The 12,521-nt window shown below is 37.9% G+C and overlaps 2 protein-coding genes across 2 annotated transcripts; one reads left to right on the forward strand and one right to left on the reverse strand.

Moving 5' to 3' along the window:
- Positions 1 to 503: 503 nt before the first annotated feature.
- Positions 504 to 2,196, reverse strand: LOC137733856 (aquaporin PIP1-2). The gene is made up of 4 exons (XM_068473052.2): positions 1,754 to 2,196; positions 1,354 to 1,652; positions 1,088 to 1,228; positions 504 to 940 (listed from the first exon to the last, which is right to left on the reverse strand). Exons 1-4 carry the CDS (start codon positions 2,088 to 2,090, stop codon positions 848 to 850), a joined length of 870 nt encoding a protein of 289 aa, XP_068329153.2. The 5' UTR covers positions 2,091 to 2,196; the 3' UTR covers positions 504 to 847.
- Positions 2,197 to 9,020: 6,824 nt separating this feature from the next.
- On the forward strand, positions 9,021 to 12,504 carry EPC1 (Nucleotide-diphospho-sugar transferases superfamily protein). The gene is made up of 5 exons (XM_068473055.2): positions 9,021 to 9,691; positions 10,322 to 10,715; positions 11,005 to 11,168; positions 11,301 to 11,371; positions 12,093 to 12,504. Exons 1-5 carry the CDS (start codon positions 9,495 to 9,497, stop codon positions 12,251 to 12,253), a joined length of 987 nt encoding a protein of 328 aa, XP_068329156.2. The 5' UTR covers positions 9,021 to 9,494; the 3' UTR covers positions 12,254 to 12,504.
- The last annotated feature ends 17 nt before the right edge of the window (positions 12,505 to 12,521 follow it).

The following is a 12,521-nucleotide window of genomic DNA, read 5'->3' on the forward strand; positions in this document are numbered from 1 at the left end:
ATTTAACAAAAATTTGCACGAAATGATCAAAACGAATGATGATTGACAAAACTCTTACCACTTTTATTGATTTAAAATTTTAAGAACCAAAATAAAAAGTTATGTCAATTTTAAGAACCAAAATGATAAATTGAACTCGAGATTATGATGCTCATCATCTACGCTAAAGGGGTAAAGTAGGATCAGCCTCACATTAGACTAACCATAATAATATGATTCAATTTCTCTTTTGATAAAAATCAAGTTTAAAACCGTTTACTTACTAGCGAAGATAAATATTACTATTATTAAGTGGCAATGCAAATGCAAATGAAATGTGGTTTTGTTTACGCGAGACCAGTGAATTATTTAAACATGAAGTCAAGCTCAATTAACAAGAAGACACCACCACATCATCGTTGGCTAGGTGGCTACCTAACTTCAACAACCCCTCACCCCCTCCCTCTTATTCAATTCCCAAGTGAATAAAAAACAATCAAATTTTTTTGTCTTCTTGCTAAATGTTTTGTGGTGAAATAAAGGTTGGTGTTCTTTCTGAATTGAAAAATACATAAATTCACAGCCACTAGATACAAAGGAAATGAGCACTCACATCAGACGGACGGGATTGGTGGGGCCTCTCCCTAAAAAAGATGGAATGGAGGGCCCCTTGATTCTTGATACACATCCATCAACACACATGCTTTTGCTTGCTCACATCACAATTAATTTAACAGCTTAATCCCTTAATTACGTACAAAATACGCTTAAAACAACAAGCATTACAGATGAGAAATAACACAAACTTGATCGAAGATTGGCTTGAAAGACGATCATAAAACCGATTTAAGATGTAAATTAACAGTAATCACTTGGACTTGAAAGGGATGGCCCTGATCACAACCACGTGGTACAAAGCTGCAAGTGCTGCCCCAATGAACGGTCCAACCCAGAAAACCCACTGCCAACATTAAAATTATATACTCAAAAGTTAGAAACAAAAATTCAGAATCCATTAATCCGTTTTTGAAATTGGATAATTAAAAGCGCTTTTGTGGGGAAAGCACTTTCATTTGATAAAAGCACTTTTGGGATCAGGAGGGCTTACGTGGTCATCCCAGGCATGCTGCTTGTTGTAGATGATGGCAGCGCCAAGACTCCTGGCTGGGTTGATGCCAGTTCCGGTGACGGGGATGGTGGCCAAGTGCACCAAGAACACGGCGAACCCAATTGGCAACGGAGCCAAAATCTGGTCAAAACGCATTCAAAATTCATAGCCAGTTAATCACCAAACCAAATTAAACGCCAACAAAATAATAAACTCAGGAAGTTCAAGCTCAGCTAGGCAAATGATCCAAGACTAGACATGCGTACCGGAACATGCGAGTCTCTGGCGCTACGCTTAGCGTCGGTGGCGGAGAAAACGGTGTAGACGAGGACAAAGGTGCCGATGATCTCAGCACCAAGTCCTTGACCCTTGGTGTAACCATGGGCAACAGAGTTGGCACCACCGCCCAGCATCTCGAAGGTGGAGCTCTTCTCGAAGCCCTTCACGACGGCGGCACCGGCTATAGCTCCTAGGGTCTGCATAACCATGTAGAACACCGCCCTGGTCAGCGACAGCTTCCTGGCCAAAAACAGCCCGAAAGTCACCGCCGGGTTTATGTGACCACCTGAGATATAAACAATAATCACCACCGTTAATCAAGATTTACTTATAATTAAGAACGGATTAATGACACGGCTGCTTTTTTTGGGGGGGGAAATTAATTACCGGAGATGCCGGCGGTGCTGTAGACGAGGGCGAAGATGGTCCCGCCAAAAGCCCAAGCGATGCCCTGAATCCCGACCGTTGTGCACTTCGACTTCGACTTGACGACGCCCATCACCGTCAAGATTGTGATGTAGAGGAACAGGAAAGTGGCGATGAACTCGGCGATCCCGGCCCTGTAAAACGACCATGACGTCAGCTCACCGGGCTCGAACAGTGGAGCCGGCGGTGGCTCCTTGTAGTCTTTCCCTTCGTCCTGGGTCTGAGCCGAAGTACCGATCGGCTGCCTCTCCGAGAACTTGTTCGCTCCCAGCCTAACATCCTCTTCCTTGCCCTCCATTCTCGCTCTCGAACTCTCGGCGACTGATGACCGTTGGATCTTTGTGATCTGAGAGTGTGAGTTGGTGTGGGTGTGATTTGAGTGGGTTTACAGAGTGGGAGTATATATAGCACGGCCAGCGCACCGAGTTTTGGAAGCTGGTGAAGTGAGGGAGGGTGGTGGCGGGACCCAACGGCTCTATTAATTTTGATTTTATTTTATGTTTTTTAATTTTATTTTTATTATCATGTGACCGACCAATGATATTCTAGCACTTCATTAGCTTTCACGGAAAGTGACGTACGTAAATGCGGTAATGAAAATAAGGGGAAATATAGGTTATTTTCCCCGTGGCACGATTGTGTTCGCGAATTGCTTGAGATAAAACTGCACCGACCAATCACATCATAAACAGTGTAACAGCGCTTTAGACTGTGCATATTTCAATTGATGACATGAGACAGACCAACGGGTCTATTCTTTGAATTTTGGTTTCTTTGACAAAATTTTGGTATCTAATTGTTACTAAAACGTGGGTACGGTTATGTTTCAATCGATTTTGGTCTCAATTCGTGATAAGTTTAAGTGAGAGCAAAGTTGTGAGGTGTGGTTTGCTCTAGAAAGCACATTTTTAGTGTTAAAGCCGAATCAAACGTCTAAAATTGATTTGATAACTAAATTTGTACATATTCTTCACGTTAGTTATCTATGCACGAGTAAAGTGACTTTTAATTGTTTTTTTTTTCTTTTAAAAATGAGATAAGTTGGTGATTTTGTCACGGTAGTCCACGTATTTGGAAGCTGAGAAAACACATAAAGACGTTTCAGCCTTCCCTAACCATCATCGTGTGATTTTTCAACACCAAAAATCAAGCTTAAGACGTGCCGTTTAGTATACGGACTTGTAATTCGTCACAATCTCTAGCAAAATTCGACATCTACTATATTATATAGTTAAGTTAATATTTCAAGTTCTAATATTAGTAAATACACCGTCATTACTGTAACATTCAAACCAAAAAAGAAAAAAGCACACCAATCTCTCGCAAACTATGATGCTGGACGTGATCATTGATAAGTCTGGTGGAGTGCAGATGATCATGCTTGGCTCGTGTTTTTAGTTAAATCCATTTTTGTGCAAATTGCAAGGTGGGCAGTTGGTAAAGAAACCTTCAATCATTTATCTTGTGATGTGTTTGATTCTCTCGATCAATTTAATTATGTTATGTTCATATAAAAATATGAACCCAGCCAAATACTGCAAACACTCACAGACTCTCGAACTGCTCTGCACGCTGACAGCTCCTTCTTTTGCTTAAACAGCGTATTAACAAGGCTGTAACGGAATCATGGAATTAAGTATGCACAAAAAATATATAAAAAACTTGTCAATGCATTTGTAATGGAGCCTCGTTAGTTTAATTATGTACTAATCGCAATTCGCATGACATTTCTGGATGGAAAGAGTTATTGATACTTCAAAAATCTTATTATATACTCTTCGTATATTTTTTTTTCTAAATATAGAAAGTAAAAAATATAGAATACAAATTTTAAAGTGCTAATAACATTTTCCTTCTAGATAATGAAAAATAATGTCGAATGTGGTTGTTACATTTAATCATCTCCCATTCTTTATGGGATAAATGTTCCCTCTATTTTGTTGTGGCCCAGAATTTGTGGGGTACTGAAATTTTGAGGCAGCACATGGATGGAGCTTGGACGGCCTGGCCCGCCATTATTACGTTTCAAACTCGAAAACATTTTGCAGCGAGCCAAGTAAGCGTAGATATGTATATGATTGTATGCAATTGATGATAGGGAAACTTGATTTCGAATCGAAAAAACTACAATAGGATCAAAGTGTTGTTTGGACCACATGTGCACCACCGTAGTCGCTAGTCAGCTTCACAAGTGGATTGGTATGCGGATTCTTTATATTTTTGAAAGACATACTTTGCTCAAGGCTTTGGCTTCAAAAGGTGCCATGCCAAGTTTTTTGTTGTTGGCGATCCAATGCTCTAAATTACTCTATTTTACGAGAGGAGATTCGACTTTGTGCAGAAAGTGACAATAGTACTGCACTGATTAATTAACCTAATTTACAAGATATTTTTCGGTGTGTTTGGAGTACGACGTTATTGAACAGTTTGAGAGATACTTAAAAAAAAAAAAAATCCTTAAATTATATAATAACACGTGACATACCGCACTAAAAAAGTTCTCATAATTAAATGTCATATTTAACCTTGCTACTTGGTTTGCATGAAAACTAATGTTGGACAACAATGAGACAAATATTCTTAATAAAAAACCATATAGATAATAGAATGGCTCACAATCTTTGAACACATGGTGACAAATCGCTTCTAACGCACACACACACATATTGATTCTTATAATTATGTAGCTGCAGCCGCCCCTTGGATTAGGGCCATTACTTTGCTTCTTGTCTATAATTTTATTTTGCTGCAATTCAAAAAAAAAAAAAAAAAACAAATGAAACAAATGAATTAAATTTCTTATTATTATTACAAACGATATTATAGTAAAAAGAGTCCGACAACGACTTATTATGTATGACTTAAAACTTAAAAAAAAAAAAACTACAATTGTAAATCAATAGGACACTATTATATAATATATATACATTTTTTTTGTCGAGAAAATATAGAAACTCATTAGATGGGAAAATCTCCATTCAAGTTACAACAAATAACCCAATAAAAGCAGAGAATATCCAATAAGCCCGTTTAACAAGAAGACAAATAGAAAACGAAAAACATAACCCCATCAAAATGCCGCAACCACTTCACCGGAAAATCATAAGAATAGCTGCCCTAGAAAATCAGCTCCGCGTTAAATTTGACAAAAGTATCGGAACACAAAACTTTCAACTCGTAACAAAAAAATATCTCCAACTAAATTCCACCACCAAAGCCATAATCGGAGATTCGTGTTGCCCAACGTTAAATTTTGTATTGCTTCGGTGATCTGTTTATGTTGCTTATGCGATTTATGCGGTCTTGTTAGCGATGACTTTATGTTAGAGTACCGGTATTCAGACTGTCGCGTCTGCTGTCTTTGTGATAATTTTTCCTATAACTCCTTTTTGTGGTAGCTGTATAAGGGTTTAGAATTATTTGTATCTTGTGCAAACTATCTCCACCTCTAAAAAATTTGTGTCTATCTAACACCTCTTGTATTTAGTTGTTCTAATTAATGAAACACTATGTTGCTTCTATTAAAAAAAAAAAAAAAAAAAAAAAACCCCAAGCCACCACCGCGAACTGTTATGTAAATAGTCGTTCGTCCACGTTGCACGGCCTTTTAGATAGGCACAAGCTCTTTGGAAGATGGATAAAGCCTTGACAGAAATATTTATAAAAATGCTGCAACCAAAAAGCGAGATGTTCTGTCATATTCAAATCATCACATAAAAGATGGGAACAAGTGATTAGGTAATTAGCACCCATCAGTCCTAATTTAAAAAGTAATTAACAAAGATCAAGGATAATTTATTAAATTAACAGAGTCCGATGGAATTTAAAAAATATAAGCCCACTATGCGACTCTTTAAAGATGTAAAAACAAATCTTATAAACTTTGGTTGCAAGCAACAGATTAATGAATTTCCTTCGTGGCAGACATTATAATCAAAGCATGCAATCTAATTCAATCCTAGGTTACCCTCAAATTTCTTATATAAAGCTAACTAGAAACGTATGTTCACTGCTAATTTATACATTCACAAGTGTATACCATCACATGCTATCTTTTTCGATGGCATAAAGTCTCTCGCGTAGGTTCTGACATGGATGTGCAGTGTCAAGTTTTCCACTTTACAGGCCAGCTTGGGCATTTTTTGTGTCAACCATATCTAAAGATTAGGGTTTATGAGGACTGGGAGGAGAATGTATTTGGTGCTCTTTTTTCGTATATATATCTGGCACTTTGTACTTTGCGATGTCCTGTATTGATCCAGGGGTTTGGATGCGATTGATGAATCTGGATCCTCGCTGGATCTTCTTTGTGAGGATTTTGAGGATACGTAAATCATATTCGTTCGTCGTACTTATTTTAAATATTTTTATTTAAAATTAAAGACAAACAGTAAATAATAAAAATTAACCGCACGATAAATAATGAACTAACACGATTTACAGATTCCTATAACATTCGTCAAAAGAATCCAAAAAGGATCTTATTGGGCAGTTGATGTGCACTACACTTTGTAGATTTTGTTTCTTTTTTTAACTTCTGATGACGAAATCACCAATTCAAGAAGGAGAAGAAAAAAGAAATATATGTTGCGGTATTTGGGAAGCAATAATGCGATTAAAGTAAGGACCGACTTTCGCCGCCCATTCCATCATTCTTCTTCTCTCTCTGTAATGCGCATGGAAATCATGTTATTTGAGTTGAAATTAATGACCAGTGACTCCACTGTGGCCACTAGCGCCGGTCTATCGCCGTCGACCATGCAAATTCCACAGGCCTCACAAAAAGGAATAGGATCTTATCCGGATTTTCTTTGTGAAGATCTTAGTGATCAGTTCATTGATCATTATGCGGTTATAAGTTATTTTAAATTATTTTATTAAAATTGAACACAAACAGAATCTAACACCTTACGATATTTGATAAACAACCGTAATGAATGGATCCATAGGATCCTATGAAGACAATTAGGAAAGGATCCACATCCTTACAAAGGATTGTGCTATCCATACACCCTATTTTACTTCTCACACACCCTTTGATAATTTTTATCCGTTGATCTTCTTCAATTCATTCGATTTAACGGCCGAAAATTCAAAATGTATATAAGAAATAAAATGGGATGTGTGAATATTACATCCCTAACTCACAAAAGGTTAAGGACGGAATTTCATTGACCAAATTGTGGTAATGACTTTTGTTTCTAAACTTGTGACACGTGTGATTAGTACATTTACGCTTCATGAAATCTGTCATCGGTCGCTATAATTGATAACAATGAAATAATCCAATATTTCTTTGCTCCGTCTGTATGACATAGCGATTATACAGTAAGATGTTGGATAGAATGTCTTCAAAAAGTTGAGTCATGAGTAAAGTGGTGCGTGGACTAAATCTTACCACAAAAAATCTATATGTTTCATAAACCACCATTACATATGGTTTTCATTGTTTGAGTAATGCACATTTATTATATTTTTCATACTATATTTATGTCACCTTTTTAATAAAGGGAAAGCCTACCAACATATGTAGGGGTGGGTTGGAAAAACCGAAAACTGAAAAAAATCGAAAAAACCTGAACCGAAAAAAAAACCAAATTGAACCAAAAGTTATTGGTTCGGTTTCGATGATTCAAAAACCAAATCAAATCGAACCTAACCAAATTAAATATAATTAAGTTTATTTATTTATTTAATATTTGAGTGTTTATATTCCAAGCCCAATTTTAGTTTAGACCCAAGTTTTAAGCTTTTGTTTTAGACCAACCATTAACCCATAATCCAAGTCCTTTTTCTTTTCCCCACCCAACCCTCTTCTTTCTTTTTTTTTTTTTTTTTTTTCTCCCCACCCGACCCTCCCTACATCTTATTTCTCTTTGTTTCTTCTTGCATCTTCTTTCTCTTTCTCTTTTTTTCTTCCTTTACTTTCTTTGAGATGGAAAAACAGATTTTATAAAAAACCGAACCGAAACCGAGCCAAAAAAAAATAAAACCGAATAAAATTGAACTGAACCCACCCCTAAACGAGTCTCATCTATATTAGAGAGGTGGTAACGGTATTTCATTAAGGATAATACTATTCACACAACTCTATTTACCTTCCACATGCTCTTGCTATTTTTGATCCATTGATCTTTTTCGATTCATTCGATCTGACGACCAAAAATTAATACGAGTGTGTGAGAGGTAAAAATAAGTGTATGGACAGCACACACTTTCATTAATTGTCACAAATGAACATAAGAGTGCCATTTGTGGATTAAGAAACTAATATAAGAATGCGTAATTCTGAATGAGAGAGCGTTTTGAGCAAAACGAGCCGGTAGGCCCAATTAGTTGTTTGGACCAAGGGCTGAGAGAGAATAAAGAAACCGAGAGGCACCACCAATGAGACTATCAGTATTTGGACTTTGACTCTTTCATTTGTTGAGGCCTTTCTAATTTGGTCGGTTCTTCATCGCTTCCATTTGGGTCGTTGGATGAAGCATTTGGACTTTCAATTTCATTGCTTGTCCAAAAACGAATATTTAGAGTCCATTGCAAAACGAGCCGGTAGGCCCAACTAATTTTTAAAACGCTGCATAGTATTAGATAATATGAATTCACAAGATAATAATAAAAACAATCACTCAAATTATACGATTCATCTAATACTCGTAATATTCAAACAATCATGAGCTGGTGATCTAGTGGTAAAAGGCGAATTACGAGGCTTCCTCAAAACAAAAAATTGAGGGTCTCGAGTTCGAAACCCGCTGCTGGGTTGGAAGCTAGACTTGTGGCTAGGAGAATGCTTAAATGCCTCTGAGTCTTCCCAAAGTCTATAAAGGGTGAATAAGCCACTAGTTGTCTCATTAAAAAAAAAAAAAAAAAAAAAAAAAAAACTTGTAACATTTGAACTACTTCGCGTAAAAGAATTTCAACTAACAATATGACACGATTATAATATTTTTACCCTTTGACCTGGATAATTAACCCATACACTTACCCCATCCACCAAAAAAGAAAAACCGATACCGTTACCCACAGATAAATCCACTCTACTCTAATACAATCGACAAAAAAACATACAAAGACGAGAAACGGCGTTGAAAAACTGGCGATCCGAAGAGTCCTTAACGTCCGGGAAAAAAATAAAAAACGATCCTTTATCTCTTCAAACACGGCGTCCTATTTTTCCATCAAATCATCACCCACAATAAAATATCATACAAAACTCCCTTATGTCAACGTCTTCGATGTCGTACACGTTCGCTCTCACCCATCTTTCCGTCCACCGTTTCACACCCTAAACAAACCCCTGCCCAGTTGACAAAAATAGAAAACGTCTGCCCCCGGTCACAGGAAATCTCAAACGGCAAGTTATTTCCCCATCAGCCGGCTCCCGATCTGAGAACAAAATGTGAGTACGGAACTCGACGATAAGATCAACGGCTCCAGCTGCCCCGTGTTTAATCTGATCTCAGCCGTCCATCGCTCATCGTCGTGTTATTAGTTACACCCCCGCGCCACGCTGAATCAATTTCTCTCTCTCTCTCTCTTCTCTCTCTCTCTACCGGCGAGGGACGAAAGCGAAGTTGTGGAAGAGCTCGCTGAAGGCTGACTTGCTGACTCGTATCTGGTTCGGGCTCGGGCGAATCTTCGCGGGGCTTGGCGCGCGAGGTTTGGTGCGACGGCAGAGCTGGCGAAGGCCACGGCGCTGATGAGAGGGAGCGTGTGGAACCGTAGGACGGTACAGAGGCTGCGGCAGCTGCTGATCTCGACCGTTGGATCGATGAGGGTCAAGCTTCTGCTGTGCTGTTGCATCGGATTCACGCTCATCGTGCTCGCCAATCGAGCTTCGGATTTTATGGGATGGACGAGTCACACTGCGGTTCTGGAACGGTCCTCGGATTCACGGTTCGTACAATTGCTTAGATTTTTTTTTCCAAAATCTCCGCATATCCGTATTAGTCGCTAATCTTTTGATTGCTCAAGCTTCCACTTGCACATCACTGTTAATAACTCTATTTTTAGTAAATAATTAAGCTCGGTGTTTGTATTTTGATGTTCTACTTTCTTTTAAATTCTATATTAAGAAAGATTTGAATACAATCCCAAACTTCTCTGAACTTTTGGATTAGTGATCTTAATTGGAGTGTTGCGAATAATTTCCATATTAGATATAATCCATGGGGTCAGGTATATTTTTTCTTGATTTATTTTAAGAATTTTGATTCCACGGATTGAGGGCGAGCCTTGTTACAACGGAAAGGTTGCTCTTTTGTGACCGAGAGGTCAGAGGTTCGAGCGGGAGCTTTGATTCCGATGGAAACGGAGTGTTAGCTATTAAGGATATGGTCACTTTTCTGCTTCAACCCCATTTTTCGATTTGGGAAAGACTGGGAAGATTAAGCTGACTTTGTGTTGTTCTCGTTTTCTAAAGAGCACATTCCTAGAATTTTTTCGATTGTCTTATTGTTGATTGTATCGTAGTAGAGAGATACGATTTATTAAGTATTCATGCTGAAATTTGCAATTTGTATGCAGGAAAGGGTATTCTATTGTAATGAACACATGGAAGAGATATGATCTTCTGAAGCAGTCTATTTCTCACTATTCTCAATGCCCTCGGCTTGATTCAATACATATTGTGTGGAGTGAGCCAAGTCCTCCGTCCGATTCTCTGACAAAATTTCTGGATCACATTGTACATCTGAACACGAGAGATAGGCGACAAGTTGAATTGAAATATGATATCAACAAGGAAGACAGTTTGAACAACAGATTTAAAGAAATTAAGGATTTGAGAACAGATGCTGTTTTTTCAATTGACGATGATGTTATATTCCCTTGTTCTTCAGTAGAATTTGCTTTTGATGTTTGGCAAAGTGCATCGGATACAATGGTTGGATTTGTGCCTCGGATGCACTGGGTTGATCCGGTATGCCTCAATCTCCTACATTTTCTCGTCATTTAGAGAGTATTATCCAACGCTCTTGCTGTCTTCCCTATATTTTAAGTTTCTTGGTTGGAAAACTCATATTAATTTCTGTTTGAGGTACAAAGTTGGTTTTGATCTATTTGAGCTCGAAACTATGTATTGTTCATTTGTTCTATACTTTAGGCGAGCCAACATTTACTGAAGAAACCCCATTTCTTATTAACAATTTAGAAAACTCTGTATGGCACACTTGTCAGCTGTCTTACCAGTTTTTATGCTCACTGTGCAGAAAGGTGATGAGAATCACTACATATATGGTGGATGGTGGTCAGTTTGGTGGACGGGTACATACAGTATGGTACTGTCTAAGGCAGCCTTCTTCCACAAAAAGTACCTGAGTTTATACACAAATGAAATGCCAGCGTCAATCAAAGAATTTATTACCAAGAACAGGTTTGCCCTTTTGCTTTGTTATTTGCTTCTTACCCTTATTTATATTTCTTTTGAGCTGTGTGCACATGCGAGTGTGTGGTTTTTGTTTAATTGTAAATATTTTTCACTTAATATTGGGTTGGATTTCACCAGGAACTGTGAAGACATTGCAATGTCCTTTCTTGTAGCAAATGTAACTAATGCTCCCCCTATATGGGTGAAAGGTAATCATATATCCTCTGCAATGGCTTGCTTCGTTTAAAATTTTCTTTCTTGCATTTCTTTGTTCGGCCTTATATCATATGATGTGCAACAGGTAGCTATTTTGCTTTACTCACGGTCCTTATAATCCGAATTAGTTTGAAATGAGATAATATTACAGATAGATGTGTTATAAGAGTTGGAAGACAAACCATAATAAGTTCTGCATCATAAATAAGATCAAATTCTAAAAATGCAGTGGAGGAATCTTACACGGAACTTTAGGAGAAGAGTAGGCATGTCTTAGCCGGGCATCTATCTGCTCCCTGGAATCTGCAGTGTCCGGACTACTTCTTTCACCAGCATAAATAGAATAATAATGGAAATGCCATCAGTTTTCATATGATTTTTAGGAGTAGACCTACGCTTCCTGTTTTCGCTACATTTTGGAAAAGAATTGACTTTCTTTTGTTAACATCTTAAAAAAGCAAGTTATGTCGGTGACATGTAGATGTAATGAAATTCTGTTCGTTTAGGCTACACCTAGGAACATGTGTTTTATCATCCTTTGAAAACTTGGACTGGATGTTTCTGCATATTCTAATTGTCACTTTGGCTGATGCATACCAAAAAGTGCATTCGCAATACCTAACCACCATTCACCATTCATTTTTCATTTCTGTTGTAGTATTTTCTCTTCTGATTACTTATGTCTCGCTACACATTACTGTACTTTTCATTCAGGTAAAATATTCGAGATTGGTTCAACTGGTATCAGTACCTTAGGAGGTCATACTGAAAAAAGAACCAACTGTGTCGATAGATTTGTTGCCGAGTTTGGACGAATGCCACTGGTACCCACATCTGTGAAGGCTGTTGACAGTCGAAACATCTGGTTTTGGTGATTTCAGAACACGCTTACATACTCCCCAATCAAATCCTGGAGCAATGAGAATTTCCACTTTCCGTCCTGTTAAAGTTGCTACGGTACTTCTTTGTTCCTCGGATGTATAATATTTAACTCTCCGAAAATGTATGCGTTTTTGTGACAGCAGCGGCCGATTTAGCACGCCCATATAGATTGATATTCTTGTATTCTTACCATGTAACACCAGGCAGGCAGTCGCTATATGAGTAATGAGATAGGTCTTTTCCAGTTCCAGTTTGTATTAG

Source organism: Pyrus communis, chromosome 7, assembly GCF_041283825.1.
Source record: "Pyrus communis isolate YQ-2024b chromosome 7, ASM4128382v1, whole genome shotgun sequence".
Lineage (NCBI taxonomy): Eukaryota > Viridiplantae > Streptophyta > Magnoliopsida > Rosales > Rosaceae > Pyrus > Pyrus communis.